This window comes from Pelodiscus sinensis, chromosome 3, assembly GCF_052426305.1.
Source record: "Pelodiscus sinensis isolate ZL-2025 chromosome 3, ASM5242630v1, whole genome shotgun sequence".
Classification (NCBI taxonomy): Eukaryota; Metazoa; Chordata; order Testudines; family Trionychidae; genus Pelodiscus; species Pelodiscus sinensis.
Window position 1 is genome coordinate 166469301 of NC_143054.1, and position 17983 is coordinate 166487283.

General features: G+C 43.0%; 2 protein-coding genes across 5 annotated transcripts in view; one reads left to right on the top strand and one right to left on the bottom strand.

Moving 5' to 3' along the window:
* Nucleotides 1-349: 349 nt before the first annotated feature.
* On the bottom strand, nucleotides 350-8168 carry CRIPT (CXXC repeat containing interactor of PDZ3 domain). Its single transcript, XM_006125478.5, has 5 exons — nucleotides 8016-8168; nucleotides 6369-6434; nucleotides 4299-4353; nucleotides 2765-2868; nucleotides 350-1192 (listed from the first exon to the last, which is right to left on the bottom strand). Exons 1-5 carry the CDS (start codon nucleotides 8029-8031, stop codon nucleotides 1128-1130), a joined length of 306 nt encoding a protein of 101 aa, XP_006125540.1. The 5' UTR covers nucleotides 8032-8168; the 3' UTR covers nucleotides 350-1127.
* A 49-nt stretch (nucleotides 8169-8217) lies between these two features.
* Nucleotides 8218-17983, top strand: part of PIGF (phosphatidylinositol glycan anchor biosynthesis class F) — a 38723-nt gene continuing 28957 nt past the window's right edge. The window contains exons 1-4 of one of the 4 annotated variants that reach the window (XM_089777498.1): nucleotides 8218-8363; nucleotides 9529-9780; nucleotides 13633-13724; nucleotides 14832-14948. In XM_089777498.1, coding sequence (XP_089633624.1) covers nucleotides 9553-9780; nucleotides 13633-13724; nucleotides 14832-14948 — 437 coding nt within the window. In that variant the 5' untranslated portion in view covers nucleotides 8218-8363; nucleotides 9529-9552. Of the gene's footprint in view, nucleotides 8378-8468; nucleotides 8738-9528; nucleotides 9781-13632; nucleotides 13725-14831; nucleotides 14949-17983 lie in introns of those variants that run through there. The other 3 variants (XM_006125480.5, XM_089777500.1, XM_089777499.1) reach the window with 3 other exon arrangements.

Sequence of the window (17983 nt, forward strand, 5' to 3'; positions counted from 1 at the left end):
TAACCCGGGGACTGCCTGTAGTTATCCATCCCTTAGCTTTGTAGCACTTTTATGAATATTTCTTGTACGCAATGGAGATTAGCTGCAGGCCAGTAAGAATACTATAAGGAACAGCACCAGCTAAAGTTCAGATCTGTGAGCTCACTTTTACAAACATCACCACTTTTAGATTCTCTCTCAAATAAGCACTCTCTTTCCTAGGAGATTGGATACACAGCTTCAGTCCCTCCTATTCAGTTTATAAAGGTTACTCTTCATGGTATAAATGTTTCAGAAGAACTAGCACAGCATTCAAAAACCTGAGTTCCAAAACAGCTCATTTAACACCACACTCCAACCACAGTACGACTAGCATTATATTTGTTTTATTGTCTTGAACAAGTAGACATTCCTGTGCAAAATAGGTGTAATAACTCATCTCAAAGAGGAGACTTGATATTTCTAAAGCATTCCACTATCAAGCCTCAGTTGCAAAGGTAACATTAATTGAAGTACATTGGCAGTTAAAAAATAAACCCAACAAGTTACTATTAAATTATTTAGTATTAGAATCATTTGTCGTAATTTGACCAATATTACCCCAGTTAGGAAACCAATTAGAAGGCTCAACAAGAGTAAAGTGTTATTTATACCTACACAGCAACATTCCTCTGTGCAGGACAAAATAGTAACCATTGATTTTTTAATATAGAAACTTAAAAATACATAAAATTAAGTAAATGAAAGCTAAACTGGGACAACTTTAACGAGTTGACATGATCTCATATTTTAAGCATCTACAAAATGTTTACACCATTATGTAAGTGGTCAAGTCAAAACCTAACAGTGGAATAGCATAAATACAAAGTCTGATAATATGAGCTATGATGGTGGTAGTATTGATTTGCACACTAAGACATCTCATTACAATTTAGTACTATATCAATGTCTGTAAAACCATTATTTTTAAACATCAGTAAGTTTAGTACTAAAATAATAAAAGTCAGATCTCTTGGACTTCTGGTCTAATATGTCTTTCAGTTTTTTCTTCAGACATATATTAGTCTCTAATAACATTCATAAGTTATAGTAGTTAAACTGTACAAAGATTTTCAGAAACAAATCCATAAAATTCTCACGCAACATAATTAGACAGATGTTTGTTTGTAGTTCTTGGTATCCAAGACTTTTTTCCCACACATTGAGCATATGCCTAAAAATAAAGAATAAGGTGAAGTATTAAGTTTTTGGGATACATTTCTCATCAACAATTTTCATAGCTGTAAATCTCTATATATCAAGGCTACGTCTACATTGACCCCTATTCCGTAATAGGGATGCAAATGTAGCACTTGGGAATAGGCAAATCCGCGGGGGATTTAAATATCCCCCGTGGCATTTGCATTTTCAGGCTGCCGCTTTTTTCCGGCTTGTAGATAAGCCGGAGAAAAGCGCCAGTCTGGACGCGATCCTCCGGAAAATAAGCTCTTTTCCGGAGGATCTCTTATTCCTACTTTCAAGTAGGAATAAGAGATCCTCCGGAAAAGAGCTTATTTTCCGGTGGATCGCGTCCAGACTGGCGCTTTTCTCAGCAGACACCTCAGCTTGAGAATAAAGGACTGAGGGAAGTGAGGTGTGGGAGAATAAAACTGAGCTCTGGAGAAATGTTTGGCTAGAGTTTCCCCTACAATATGTACCAGTTCCGACTTACATATAAATTCAACTTAAGAACAAACCTACAGTCCCTATCTTGTACGTAACCCGGGGACTGCCTGTAGTTGTAGTCTCCAAAATGCTACAAGACTAACAAAAATATATACAGTATCATGAGCTTCCATGGGCAAACCCACTTCTTCAGATGAGCTTGGGTAGAGAAGAAAAAGGGGGGACGGACCTCAGAATTCTAACAGAAACGGGGATGTACCTGTCAATTGTACAAATGGGGAAGTGCCAGTGCTAATGAGACTAATTGAGTGGGCTGGAAGTGTCCCATACTTAGCTTTTGATGTCAATGAAATGTTAAATGTAAGGGAAGCTGGTTTTATAATGGGCCATTCAGTTCATGTCATTGTTCAAGCCAAGGGAAACAGTGTTTCATTTGCATATGAAGGTCAATTTCACACTCTCTTTGTAGTTGGCTTATGAAATTTATTTGTAGAAGAATGTGAAGCTTGTATGGTACAGATGTCTAAAGAGAACTTATTTTGGAGTGAGATTATTAAATACAAAGTAATATTTGAGACTATATGGGAAATCTGCAGCAAAGGCATGACGAGATCTAATGGATGGAAATTTATACTGGACAAACTCAGACTGCAAATAAGGTGTATGTTTCTAACAGCAAAGTTATTTAATCATTGGTACACACTTGAACAATGGCCATGGTGGATTCACCATCATCAATGGGAATTTTAAATTAAGACTATATATATGCTTTAGGAATTCTGGAATGGAAGTTTATAGCCTGCCTAATACGAGATATCAGCGGTGCACTCCGGGGGTCGTGAATGAAAAAAAATGGTTGAGCAGCACTGGACTAGATGATCATTATGGCCCTTCTTAGCCTGGAATCTCTGAATCTATAAATGAATTTCACACAGTTACCTGATGTTATATAGTAAGAATGCTCAGCAACAGCAACCTTTAATTTCAATAACACTTTTCTTAGCAAGGTAAGTTTGAATTATTCTTCAGTTCTATTTTTGATGCCTAAAATTAAAACAAGTGGAGTTCCATTTGTGCACTAAATTCAAGATGGGTAAAACTTATGCTACACAAATCTCACCTTTTTTATAAGCACATCCCTGGCAGTAGTGAGACCCTGGCTGATGAACCGAACTCTTACAAATCCGGCATATTGCAAATTTGTTCTTCCCGTAAGGATCAAACCTCAGATAAAAAAAATTAAATAGTCCAACATTAAATGACATGTAAAAGCCATAGGGAGAAAATACTATTTGTCTCATCACTAGGACTGAAAAATCATTGAACTTAGAGTGATTATGAACAGAGAATGTAGAGAGTCTGCAGTCTACAAGAGAGATATTCAAAGACTCCTAAGACCACATATGGAAACTAATAATATGGCCCACGGCACACCTGCAATGTGTAGACAAAGCTGATATATTTTTATCAAGTTTTTACTTTAAGAAGTCTTTATTTGTAAACTATCAATAATAGAATATTTTGCACTTATGGTCACTAAGCACGTTGCAAAAAGTGAATTAATCCTCAACACACCTATGAGGTCAACAATTATCACGCTATTTTATAAGGGGACAAACAGATACTTAGAGGTTTCTCAGTCACTCTAGGTCTCACAGGAAGTTTTGTCAGAGGCAATAACAGAACTCATCTCCCAACTCTTAAACCATGTCCAACACTTCCTCTTCAAATCTAAAAGTCAAACATAGTGTATAACTATGCACAGGGCTCGACAAATTATTTTAAGCCGGCGGGGCTGCGCAGCACGGTCAGCGCATACACAGCGCGGTGTGTGCATGTGCAGTGCGTGCTTCCATGCGGCTGGCAAGCAGGGCTCGCCGCCACTTGGTGACCCCTGACTATACAGATACATAAAAGTTTAGGAAGGACTGAAGCATTGCAGTTTGGCCAGTTGTATATTGTTTTCTCCCTAGCACAAAACAATACGGCTACGTCTACACTGGCCCCATAAAACGGAAGAGGCATGCAAAGCAGGTAAGTCAGAATAGGGAAATCCACGGGGGATTTAAATATCCCCCGCGGATTTAAATAAACATGTCCGCCGCTTTTTTTCTGGCTTGGGGAAAAGCCGGAAAAAAGCTTCTAGACTGGCGCGATCCTCCGGAATAAAGCCCTTTTCCGGAGGATCTCTTATTCCTACTTTCAGGTATTCCTACTTTCAGGTAGGAATAAGAGATCCTCCGGAAAAGGGCTTTATTCCGGAGGATCGCGCCAGTCTAGATGCTTTTTTCCGGCTTTTCCCCAAGCCGGAAAAAAAGCGGCGGACATGTTTATTTAAATCTGCGGGGGATATTTAAATCCCCCGCGGATTTCCCTATTCTGACTTACCTGCTTTGCATGCCTCTTCCGTTTTATGGGGCCAGTGTAGACGTAGCCTACAAGTCTGAAGATGTGCACATTTGTATACAAATATTTATAAAGTCATAACACTGGATGGTCCTTGCCTCTAATAGCTTGCATTCTGTCAAGACAAATAAAATGAAAATTGTATACCAGTTTTAGAAAGCTCTCAGCAATACACGAAACAAGTTTGGCTCCAGTACAAAATTTATAAGATCTTTATTTTTAATTAAGATAAAAATCGCAATACCAACCTTGCTTTCTTTGAAGTCAGTGCCTTATTTTCATTTAATTTTCGTCCACCACTTTCTTTATAGAGGAAAGATATACCAATGTACTGACTAAAATCAAAGTCATTTGTAAAAAGCTCATTTAACAAATTAAAGAAAAAAACACACACCCATATTCCCCTCCCAGACTTGATCAAATAAGGAGTAAAAAAGTTCATTCAAAATAAGAGCCCAGGAACATTATAGGTCTTAACAATCTAATAGAACATACCACGTTCTCATATTATTACTAATATAATATACACTAAATAGCAGAAATGCAATATATTATAAACAATGAAAAGTTATCTACGGAACATAAGCAGCTGTGACTAATGTAAGACTAAGTTCAATCAGCCTGCCAGGAGACAGTGTATGGAAACATAAAACTCTTAGAGAATTCATATTCAGTATTTTGTACATTTCCAGAATCTCCAGAATTTTGGTCTTAATATATACATTAAATGTAAAATAGAAATAAGATTCAATACTGGTATTGGTCAAGGTAGGAAAAAATGGGAAATGTCCGTTTCTTTTTCCTGACTTGAAAGAATTGACATGTAAAGCTGTAGGTGGGTAGACTACTGCACTGTACAGAATTCATTGCACACCAGGGGCCTTAGTTACTAGGCCAATATTAGACAGAAACTTTGTTGCAGTGCTAGAAACAACACCTAAGTTTTCTGACTCCAGTTCTGTCACCATCAGGAAGTTCTTTCTTCTCTTTCCTCCTCCCCCAAAAGGGTAAGCTGTCATATTTAATTACGAACTAATACGAAGGATGTGAAAGGGAAACCACGTAAATGGTAAACTGATGAGCCCATTCTCATCGGATAATGTTCATGGTTACATGTAGGCTCTGGGTATGGCTGGTTCCCAGGGAGCTGCCTGCCACCCTGTGTTACTGCCTCTGATACAGAGGCAGCAGCACAGGGTGGTAGATGAGAGATGGCACACATGGGGAGCCATCAGCCATCCCACATGTAACCACTGAAATTTTTAGGACTTTATGTGGTTACTAAGGGTGTGTCTAGACTACAGGGTTTTGTTGACAAAAGCGGACTTTTGTCAACAAAACTATACCTGTGTCTACACTGCCGCTGAGTTCTGTCGACATAATGTCGACATAATGTCGACAGAACTCACCAGTTTTGTCGACGGCTGTAAACCTCATTCTACGAGGAATAACGCCTTTTGTCGACAGAGTTCTGCATCTACACTGTCCTTTGCGTCTACACTGTCATGTTGACAAAGCGGCTTGCTTGTCGACAGAACTGGATGCAGTCTAGACGATCTTTGTCGACAGAAGCTTTGTCGACAGTATCTGTCGACAAAACTTCTGTCGACAAAAGTCTGTAGTCTAGATGTACCCTTAATTACACACATTTTAACATTCCTAACCAATACTGCATTGTTAACCTACTGTTTATCAGTTTGGTATTCCTAGTCCATTTAGCTGCTAAATATGTAGCAGTACAACAGAAAATAAAAAGTATCTAATATCTCAGAACGACCAAATAAAATAATGACCAGGATTATTAGCCTGATGGTGGGTGAAAATAAAATGTTGAGGATGAGTGGCCTAAAGCAAATGGGTGGAAAAATGAATATAGTGCACCCTGAATTTGGATAACAGGACCACCTAATCCGCATTTCATTATTTCGCATTGTGATATAGTAGAAATACACACTGCTAGGGATGCGAAAGGTTAACCGGTGGGGGCTGGAGCAGCTCCCTGCCCACTGGGGTAGGGGACTGCTCTGGCTGTGGTGACCTGCTTGTGGCAGAGGACTGAGGGAATGCCCCCACCCCCTTTAATCCATTAATTAGTTACATGTAACATTTAATCAGTTAACCAATTAAATGGAATTTTACATCTCTACAAACTGCACTACAGAAGAGCAAAATAATTATAGTCCAATAGACTGAATTATCATAGGAAAGAATCTGAAGTGAAGGACAGAAATGGGGAAGCTGCTCATCTATTGGCATTGTTCTTTGCATAATAAAAGCTTAAAGTCTTCCTCAATTAAGTTAGTCTTTGAATGCAACACCTGTAGTATTTCTTGCTCCATCTTTCCATGTGTCAGGTGTAATCACAGTGCCAAGTTTCTTCTCACCTGTAACAGAACACACAGCAGGGGAAGAAAACTAGACTTAGTTTTCATTAAAGCCTCTAAGCAAATGGTTCTTATTAATACAAATGTTATTAAATATATATTTCTGGAATCAGTGCTTAGCAGCTCCACATGAGAAGCCAGGCTCTGCTTAGACCCTATAGATCTCCTGTGAAAGATGCTAGTTCATTGATAGAGGCAATGATACAGATGAGACAAGAGCAGGGGCAGCCAGGAAGCTGTGATGTGACTATTGACAGCTACCCCACACAAACCCAGGCAGTTTACCAATAGCTATGCCCATCTCAGTTATGACCGCCCAGCTGTGGGTGAGAGGGAGGAGAATGAGTGAGTGCACATGCATGCACACACGTGTGTGTGTGTGTGTGTAGATGAGACCCAGCCCGAACAGGGAGATACATCATGCCCCCATCCTGGCAGAGCTCCCTCTAAGCTAAACAGCTGCCTAAAAATCCTTTCACAAGGGTTCAGGGCTACTGTGCATGGAGTTGCCAGAGACTGGGGGAAGAGATGCAGGGGCAGCAGGCGGGAGCCTATACTTGATGGGAGCCAGCTTAAAAGCTGCCCTGTGTGTAACTGTGTAATTTTCAGCAGTTAGGCAGTTACACACACTTTAACATGCCTTCAGATCATCCCTGTGCAAAATGAATGTTATGTGCATCAATACGGAGGTGATGTGCTGCACATGAGCTCCATATTGGTGCACTCAGGAGAGATGTCAGACAGTATTTAACTGACAAAAAGGCTAATGGCATATTAGGTTGCATTAAGAGGAACATTGCCAGCAGATCCAGAGATGTCATCCTTCCCCTTTATTCGGCTTTGGTGAGGCTGCATCTGGAGTATTGTGTCCAGTTCTGGGCCCCCCACTACAAAAAGGATGTGGATGCATTGGAGAGGGTCCAGCAGAGGGCAACCAAAATGATTAGGGGGCTGGAGCATATGACTTATGAGGAGAGGCTGAGGGAGTTGGGTCTGTTTAGTCTGCAGAAGCGAAGAGTGAGGGGGGATTTGATAGCAGCCTTCAACTTCCTGAAGGGAGGTTCCAAAGAGGATGGAGGGAGACTGTTCTCAGTAGTGACAGATGGCAGAACAAGGAGCAATGGTCTCAAGTTGGGGTGGGAGAGGTCCAGGTTGGATATTAGGAAAAACTGTTTCACTAGGAGGGTGGTGAAGCACTGGGATGGGTTACCTAGGGAAGTAGTGGAGTCTCCATCCCTAGAGGTGTTTAAGTCTCGGCTTGACAGAGCCCTGGCCGGGTTGATTTAGTTGGGATTGGTCCTGCCTAGAGCAAGGGCCGGACTTGACCTTCTGAGGTCTCTTCCAGCTCTATGGCTCTATGAATAATCATGGAACTTCAACCTCCCCCCTTGCGCAGATGGTAGGGGGCGGGGAAAGAGGATCCCCTGCCCCGCTGGGCACCCAGCTGCGGCGGGGGGAGGGGGGATGGTCTCGCGGCTCAGGCGGTGGGCGAGGACTCCAGGCACGCATCGGCTTGGCGGAGCCCAGGCGCGGGGCGCTGCCCGAAGTGGCGGGGAGGGACCGGCGCCCGCGAGGACTCACACTTCTCGCAGACCATGCTGAGCTGGAACCGCCGCCGGGCAGCCGCAGACCACCAACAGCTCGACAGACCAAAACAAACTGCCACTTCCGGACAGTCCCTTCCTCTTCCGGCCTCCGCGCTCGCCCGCCTCCCTATGGAGCCAACCTATGGGGCTGCTCAATGTACGTCCCCCGCAGCCTGACTGGTCGCCACCATCCGTCACTCTCATGCCTTGTGCCTTCTCCTTTGAGCAAGGCGCGCAGCGCCGCCTGCTACGCAGGGAGTTGAGCGCCGGGGCCCGAGAGCCGCGCGACCTCTGACCTTGTGTTCGGCGTAGTCCCGCCCACTGTCTGCTGACAGGGACTCGGGTAAGAGACAAACGGTCTGTGCTCTTCCTTCCCAGCAGGCTGCTGGCCGCCCCCCGCTGACTGTCTTCCTCCCCCCGCTTTCTGCTGCTTCCCCTCCCCTCCCGTGACGCGGCCCCACCTCGGGCTCCCCAGCACCCCATCCTGGGCAGCGCCCGCTGCCTTTCCTTGCTGTGGGGCGTTTTCCAGCCGAGCAGTCAAGCCTCTGCCCCTGCCAGTACTTGCTGGGCTTCTTCTCCTGTGGCATCGATGTCACAGGTCACAAGGGGGACGTGGGGCAGCATTCACCTCGCCGCTCCCATCAGTGCCACTCTGGGTACCCAATGATCCTCCCAGCGAACCATTTGGTGATGCAGCCTGGTTCGGGCCATCGGAGGGTATGTCTACACTGCAGCGTTTTTCCAGAAAAAATGGCCATTTTTCTGGAAAAACAATACTTACGTCCACACTGCTTTTACTTTCTTTCGACAGAAAGCTGAAAGAACAGAGGGGCTTTTCTGACAGTGGTAAACCTCTTTCTATGAGGCAGAAGCTTTTTTCCAAAAAAGCTTTTCCAGAAAAATGCATGTGTAGACGTAGAAGAGGGAGTTCTTTTGAAAGAAAAGGCTTCCAGGAAATAACACAGGTGCCCTGGTGGCCACCCTGTCCATATTAATCACAACTTAAATGCAAGATAGCATCCAATTAATGTGGATGCTATGTTTTGAAAAAGCACATTACTTTTTCATTGTGCTTTTGCTGTGTGGATGCACTCTTTCAAAATAAGCTTTTCCAGAAGATCTCTTCTGGAAAAACTTCCAAAAGAAGCTTGCAGTCTAGACATAGACTGAGGCATGTTGCACAAAGGTCAAGCCTTTTTCCTCCTCTGCAAATTGCCTGATGGCACAAAGCCTGTGGTATAGGCTGTGTCTGCCTGAGAATGTAAACATCAGCAAAGCCAGTGAATCAGATGTTTTAGCAGAAAACATCACAATTCACTGCCAATCACAAAATGCAGTACAATATCTGAAAAAAAAAATTGGAATGAAACATCATGGTTGCTCCTAGGTTTTCTGTTTTAAAGTAGCACACAATTTATCTTTTTCAACGTTTTTTTTTTTTTTAAGTTTACCCTCCCTCTTAAATTTTTCAGAAATTAACTACAGGAATGTCATTTGCTTTATTGTAGGTGCACTATTCAAGATAAAACACCATGAAAGATACAGAAATAAAGAGACTGCTGTTTGCCCACATCATTTGTGTATTTTCCATTATCTTAACAACTATTGTTCCACCTCTCTTTTTGGAGAACTTCTCAGTTTTGGGAACACACCTTATCTGGCTGTGCATCTGTTCTATATGTGTAACTACTGTAAATATAATATTGTATATAATACTTAAACCAAATCCGTCTTCTAAGAGAATTTCACTTGCTCACAAGGTAAGAATTTGTATAATTAACTTAATGCTAATAGCTTTGAGGAAGGGTTGACTATCTTTTTCCTGAAGAAGTCAACTAGGAAAGTAAAAGGACAAAGTACAGTCAAATGCATGGTTGTCAAATCTTCACCTTTGTAAATGAGTGGAGTAAGTGTGTATTACCTTTTGAAATGAGTTTTCCAGTATTTTTATCAGTGTTAAAACTTTCTTTTCCATTGAAGTTTTTCAGAGGGGAGCATTACTGGACCACATTCTTCTCCCAGAGCCAGGGAAAGGATCTAACAGTCCTGATGCTGCCAATTCCACTCCAACTGGTCTCTTTCTACCTTTGACATTTCCAGCAAACCCAGGAGTGCTGGTTGTATTATATCTTTAGTGTCTTTTCAAGAGCTGGTGGCTTATAGCCTAAAACCATCATCCTCCAATTCAGTGATGAGCAAACTATGCTAGTGAGCAGACAGTATGAGTGGCTCTCTTTCATTTACATGGGCTGCAAAATTGTCGTAATCAAGACTGTCATTCCTGGGATAGGGTAGCTTTGCTAGCTGTTCTTGTGTGCATAAAACTTTTGGGTTACGCTAATTGAACCATAGCAGTATTTTGGCTGTGGAGGGAGTGCATGATTCTCATAGTCAGTGTTGTGTTCAGTCAGCAGTCAGCGCACACATCATTTCACATACCCTTTGCTTTACTTCTCATTTAGTAATACCAATAGGAAAAGCTATGCAGATGGAAACCAGAGTGTGGCAACACTGCACCTGGGTAACAGTAAACAAAATGTCTTGTGGGTCACACATAGAACCTTAATGGATGTATGCAGGTCATGGGATGCCCACCATTACTCTGATAAGCTCCACGCTCGCAGAAATCAGTGAGACTCTGAATGCAGAAGTCTACGTGCACACATGTCACTGCAAGATCATGCCTAAGCCAGCATTATGTTCAAAAGTTTGGTCTCCTCTGCAGTTAACACATGTTAATACATAGAAGTAATTCAAGGAAAAACTGTAAACCCATGGAAATTTAAATGCAGGTAAAGCACAATAAAATTAATTGAGAAAGGTTAGTTAAGATTTTTTTGAACAACAAAGCCATCCCCCCATAGACACTTCAGTTTTATAGAAGACACTATAATATTACATTTTGCTGATGGAGTATTGGGAACATGAAACTCATAAAATGAATACTACCATAGGAGTTTAGACCAATACTCAGAGAGTTCAGAATGGGGAAACACAAAGGCAGGTTGTCACCAACTTTCTTCTGCACCTGATTTGCTGAGTTGAGGGGATAGACCACTATTACTAAGAACTAATGATCAAATAGCTTGACAAGCCAAATATATTGAGTAGTTTTTCACATATAGTGTGTGGTTTGACATTGATTTATTTGATAAGGGGGAAAAATAAAATCCCCTTTATAAAGTTTGTGACGTGGGGGAAAAAATACCTAAAAAAACTCAGATGATGCTTGAAACTTAACTAATGTTTGAAGTTTTCTTTGTGACTTGTTTTAGATAGAAACACTCAACTTTGGTTGGTGCTTCTTTAATTAAAACTGCTCATAAAATTTCTATAATACAAAAGAAAAACAGGTAACAATTGAGTACCATCTACATTTATAGAATATTGTGTATTTAAAAATGTATATAACAGGATTCTAGAAAGTTAGATACATGAGCAGCATTGTCATCTTGAAATCTAGTCAGTTTTAAAATGTAGTTGATGGAGTCAAATATAGCTTTATATACTATGATGTCCGAGTGCTAGTTTTTGTTGTATTACTATCACATTTCCCTGTTAAAAAATATTTTTAATTCCCCATTGTACTTTGTCAAATACATTCCAAAAAAAGCATTATGCAACATCAGGCATTTTCAAAGGTGAACAGGAACAAACTGAGGAACATTTTTCTCTTATCCTCAGTTAGAGGTATCATAGTTGTTACTTGTAATATTACCACAGTAAGTAAAACATATTTTCATACTGAAGTAGAATTTTATTTTTTAAATTGATATAGCTTTAAAATACTAAACACAGAAAAGCTTGCATAATAATCAGTTTCAACCATAGTCCAATGTAATAACTTCAGAAAAAGGCGAATGTAGTGCCCATCTTTTAAAAATGGAAGGAGGAGAATCTGGGGCTAGCCACAATTCAGTACCTGGAATAATCAGGGAGGAGATCCTCAAGGAATCCATTTTGAAGCACTTGGAACAGAGGAAAGTGACTAGGAACAATAAACATGGATTCAGCAAAGGCAAGTCACGCCTAGCTAAATTGATTGCTCTCTATGATGAGGTAACTGGCTCTGTGGATATGAGGAAGGTGGTAGACATGATAAACCTTGACTTTAGCAAAGCTTTTAATATGGTCTCCCACAGTATTTTTGCCAGCAAGTTAAAGATTTATGGATTGGATAAGTGTAAGGTGAATAGAAAGCCGGCTAGATCGTTGGACTCAATGTTTAGTGATCAACAGCTCAGTGGGCCGTTGGTATCAAGTGATGTGCTCCAAGGGTCAGTTCTGAGGCTGGCTTTGTTCAACATGTTCATTAATGACCTAGATTAGGGAATGGATTGCACCCTCAGCAAGTTCCCAGATGACACTAAGGCTATGTCTAGACTGCAAGCCTCTTTCGAAAGAGGCTCTTTCGAAAGATACTTTCGAAAGAGCCTCTTTCGAAAGAGAGCGTCTAGACTGCATGCGGAACTTTCGAAAAAGCAAGCCGCTTTTTCGAAAGAAAGCATCCAATGAGTCTGGATGCTCTCTTTCTAAAAAGCCTGTTTGCTTTCAAGAACGCCTTCTTTCGAAAGAGCACTTTCGAAAGAAGGCGTTCTTCCTCGTGGAATTAGGTTTACCACTGTCGAAAGAAAAGCCGCATTCTTTCGATTTAATTTCGAAAGAACGCGGCTGCAGTCTAGACGCAGGTGAAGTTTTTTCGAAAAAAGGCTACTTTTTTCGAAAAACCCCCTGAGTCTGGACACAGCCTAAGATAGGGGGTGAGGTAGATATGCTGGAGGGTAGGGATAAGGTCCAGCATGACTTAGACAAATTGGAGGATTGGGCCAAAAGAAGTCTGATGAGGTTCAACAAGGACAAGAGCAGAGTCCTGCACTTGGACAGAAGAATCCCAAGCACTGCTACAGGCTGGGCTTGGTTGGCTAAGCAGCAGTTTGGCAGAAAAAGACCTGGGGATTACAGTGGATGAGAAGTTGGATATAAGTCAACAGTGTGCCCTTGTAGCCAAGAAGGCTACTGGCACATTAGGTTCCATTAATAGGAGCATTTCCAGCAGAACTAGGGAAGTGATTATTCCCCTTTATTTGGCACAGGTGCGGCCACATCTGGAATAGTGTGTGCAGTTCTGGGCCTCCCATTACAGAAATAATGTGGACACATTGGAGAGAATCCAGTGGAGGATGGCAAAAATGATTAAGGGCTGAAGCACATGACTTACATGGAGAGGCTAAGGGCTTTGAACTTATTTAGTCTACAGGGGAGAAGAGTGAGAGGGTATTTGATAGCGATAGTCAACTACCTAAAAGGGGGTTCCAAAGAGGATGAAGCGAAGCTGTTCTCAGTAGTAACAGATGACAGAACATGGAGCAATAGTCTAAAGTTGCAGTGGGTGAGGTTTAGGTTGGATATTAGGAAAAACTATTTCACTAGGAGGGTGGTGAAGCACTGGAATGGGTTACCTAGGGAGCTGGACTCAATGACTTCCTGAGGGCTCTTTTATGATTCTGTGATTCGTGTTTGCAAGACAGGCATAGTGGGTTACTGTTGATAAAATGGAGAATGTATAGATCATTATTCTGATATTTTAGTGTGTGTTTTTTCTTTTTTTTTAGGTAACCAAATTTCTGAAATGCTGTGTGTTCTTCTTCATATCATGTATATTGTTTCATGGAATTATTGTTCTTTATGGAGCACCACTAATAGAGTAAGTCTGAAAACCATATCTTCACTTAAAATCTTGGTATAAATGGAGATCTCATTCTTGTGTCTTTGCGCCATAGTTCAGGGGCCAGCTCAGCCAGGAATGTTGCTTTACGCATCTGAAAGTTCTGTGTCCAGTGATCTTCACACCTGCATGACAGTGCAGTCCCATGACTCAGTGCTGGTTTCTCTAGCCCTAAAGCAATGCTCTGTTGTTCACAGCTGATCTGTGACAGCCCAACGCAATGCCAGTTTGGTGCTGTCTCTGTCACTCACATTGTTGTCCTCATCCAAATCTTTGTCCTCTGCTATTAACTGAGTAAGTAGCTGCGCTGCAATGTGTGATGTCCTGAGCACATTGAACAAAACACTGAGCAAATTCTGAGATCCGTGATTTCTCATGGCAGATGCTCTAGTTCGCAGCAAGGACTGCCATACAAGTGGCATGAAAGTAAGCCAGAAGTCCAGGGCTGGGAAGCAGTGAAGTGACTGACCGGGAATTTTTCACATTCCCAAAATGCCTTAACACTACATTGCATATTCCCACAGTGGTTACTCACGTTGCTGTGCTCTTTCTGTCCAAAGGGGAACTAACAATGTGACTGTGAAATGTTGACAATGAGTGGCAGAAAACCATATTTGATGAGTTTTCAGTACTTTCATTGCCAAATCTTTCCAATGTAGAGGTAGCTGAAGTTACAGGGGGAAAAGCTGCTTTGCATCTGTTATAATAGCTGTTTTGAAGTGGCATTAAGATGCTGAGTAATGATATTATCATGAAGATAAACTTTAATTATCTGCTTCCACAGTCAAACTAGAAGGATGAAAGACTTGTGAAAGTAAAAATCAGCGTGTACTTTGTAAAGGGACACAAATATTTAAGATGCATTACTATAGCTTTTAATGTTATTTAAGGGCAATGGGGCTATCTGTGGATATTGTATTCCTTTCCCTTTCTTCCCAGAGATTGAAGAGACAAAACATATCTTGCTACATTAAAAAATGTGTGCACCTTCTTAAAACTAACGGAGAGGGCTTTTTTTTTAAATTTAAGACTCTCGGAGCAATGAGTCTGTTTTACCTAATTTTATGTTATGTTCTTCCTTTATAGGTCAGTGCTTGAGACATTCCTGTTTGCAGTCCTCCTATCTACATTTACTACTTTACATTGTTTGTGTATTCTGGGACCAAACATCCAAGCTTGGATACGGGTGTTCAGTAAAAATGGGTATGTTTTCATTTTTCTCCATTTTTTTACAACAGTATACACAGATGTGATTACAATAAGCAACACATCCTGCAGTCTCTTATAAAAAAATGAAGTCTCCTGAACTGATATACAAGGTCATTATTATTAGTCAAACTTACCTCATCCGTTATGTAGGGTTGTCATTATTTCCCACTGAAGTGTCTGTGGTGCAGTCAATTAGTAAGCTAGCTTTTTGTTTCTGATCTCCAGAGTTCAAAATCTAATTTCTCACATCTTTAAAATAGTTTGATTCTAAGTGAACATTTGTTCATAGTGCAAAACCATTGCACTATTTGCATGACCATCACTTTTTATAGATGAGACCCATAGCTAAATTCTGTCTAATATTCTTGCATGTCACCTAAAATTTCCTCACCTGATAAGTGTTGAAGTTACACAACTTTAAATTGACACTTTTCACCATCTGATTCCAAGATATTTATAACGTAATTGTGGAAAAATGTAATTGGTCTTAAACAGAAATTTGATACATATGATCTTTGCCAGTAAATAATCTTTTTCCAATTTCCAAATAAATCTGTTTTCATTGTAGGAAGAATTAGGCGTTCTGGTATCATTCTTTATTTTAACTAATTATGGAAGTAAAATCAGCTTTGTTGCATAATGAAATAATGGAGGTCATTACTTTCCCCTCTTGTTAATTCAAGAAAAAAAAACCCTATAACTCACCAACTGGCTCCCAGATAACCAATAACTTCAGTTAGAAGATGGAGACACTGAAGTTTAAAAACTGCAAACATAATACAAGCAAGTCTTTACACACACATTTTTATTATGTATATCATACAATAGATCCATAAGGCTGAAATTTGATCATACCTTCTTTTTACATGTAAGCGAATCACCATGGAGTGAAGTGGTGTTACTTGTAGTTTATACCAGTCTAGAGAAGATTAAAATTAAGTATAGTGTGTGTGATACAGGTTGAACTTCTGTAAACCAGGACTCTCTGGTCCTGCAACAACCCTGGATGTCCCAGACCAGAGAATCCTGGTGGAGTGCTGGTGCCTAGGAGCCCTGCAGACTGGGAGGGTTGTGGGGTGCTGGCAGCGAGCTACCAGTGGGACCAAGAGCCTAGATCCTCACAGCCAAGAAGCTGGGTGTTCTCAGCAGGGTTGGGAGCCCGGCGTGCAGCATCAGGGCTGGTCAACTAGGCTGCTCAGTGTGCCCTTGCTGGGTTGTCTGGAGGGTCTGGAAGCCCAGCATACGACAGCGGAGCTGCCTGGAGGAGCCAGGAATAGTGAGCCGCAGCGGGGCTGCTCAGCTAGCCTGCCTGGCATGGCCCAGCTGGGCTGCTCGGCAGGGCGGGAGCACAGTGCACTGGGTTGTCCAGCATGGCAGGCAAGGTGGGGGAGAGGGCAGGGGTCTGCCATGGCAGCAAGGCCTGCGGCTGGTCTAGCACTGGCGGGGGAAAGGCGGGGCAGATCTGACCTCCCCTCATTCTGCAAAATCCCTCATCTAGGACCGGTCAGGTCCCAAGGGTGCCAGAGCAGGGAGGTCCAATCTGTAGTAACCTATGTAGTAATCATAGAATCATCATAGAATACTAGGACTGGAAGGGACCTCAAGAGGTCATCTAGTCCAGTCCCCTGCCCTCATGGCAGGACCAAATACTGTCTAGACCAGTGGTCCCCAACACAGTGCCCGCGGGTGCCATGGCACCTGCGGGGGCATTTGTGTGCGCCCGCCAGGTGCTCGGGGCTGGCCTGGCCCCGGGCACGTGGTGCATGCATGGTGCTGGAGCCGGCCCCGGGTGCATGGTGCTTGGAGGGGGCGCCAGCCCTGGGCACGCGGCGCTTGGGGGTGGGGCGCCGGCCCTGGGCCGTGGCGCTTGGAGGAGGGGAAGCACCGGCTCCGGGCACATGGCGCTTGGAGGAGGCGCCGGCCCTGGGCGCGCGGCACTTGGGGGGAAGCACCGGCTCCAGGCACGCGGCGCTGGGGGCGGGGCGCCGGCCCCAGGCATGCGGCCCTTGGAGGGGGTGCGTGGCGCATGGGGGGGCCCTGCCCCCAGGCACGCGGCTATGGGGGGGGCCCCGCCCGGGCGGGCCCCGCCCCCAGGCGAGCAAGTATCCCCGCCCTTTGGCGTCCGGGGCTATGGGGGGGGGCCCCGGGCGTGCGGCCCTTGGAGGGGGTGCGTGGCGCATGGGGGGGGCCCTGCCCCCAGGCACGCGGCTATGGGGGGGCCCCGCTCCCAGGCGAGCAAGTATCCCCGCCCTTTGGCGTCCAGCGGGTGAACGGCCATTCCTCCTGGCGCCCGGCAACCTCAAATGGTTGGGGACCACTGGTCTAGACCATCCCTGATAGACATTTATCTAACCTACTCTTAAATATCTCCAGAGATGGAGATTCCACAACCTCCCTGGGCAATTTATTCCAGTGTTTGACTACCCTGACTGTTAGGAACTTTTTCCTAATGTCCAACCTAAACCTCCCTTGCTGCAGTTTAAGCCCATTGCTTCTTGTTCTATCCTCAGAGGCCAAGATGAACAAGTTTTCTCCCTCCTCCTTATGTCATCCTTTTAGATACCTGAAAACTGCTATCATGTCCCCCCTCAGTCTTCTCTTTTCTAAACTAAACAAACCCAATTCTTTCAGCTTTCCTTCATAGATTATGTTCTCTAGACCTTTAATCATTCTTGCTGCTCTTCTCTGGACCTTCTCCAATTTCTCCATATCTTGAGATGTGGTGCCCAGAACTGAACACAATACTCCAACTGAGGCCTAACTAGCACAGAGTAGAGTGGAAGAATGACTTCTCATGTCTTGCTCACAACACACCTGTTAATACATCCCAGAATCATGTTTGCTTTTTTTGCAACAGCATCATACTGATGACTCAAATTTAGCTTGTGGTCCACTATAACCCCTAGATCCCTTTCTGCCAGACTCCTTTCCAGACAGTCGCTTCCCATTCTGTATGTGTGAAACTGATTGTTCCTTCCTAAGTGGAGCACTTTGCATTTGTCTTTATTAAACTTCATCCTGTTTACCTC

What these genes read in the sequence shown, in the direction of transcription:
- CRIPT (XM_006125478.5), bottom strand. An exon ending in TGGAGCAAGAAATACTACAG is followed by an intron (nt 4,354 to 6,368) that starts GTGTTGCATTCA and finishes TCCTCTATAAAG; the next exon opens with AAAGTGGTGGACGAAAATTA. An exon ending in GGGATGTGCTTATAAAAAAG is followed by an intron (nt 1,193 to 2,764) that starts GTGAGATTTGTG and finishes CTTTATTTTTAG; the next exon opens with GCATATGCTCAATGTGTGGG.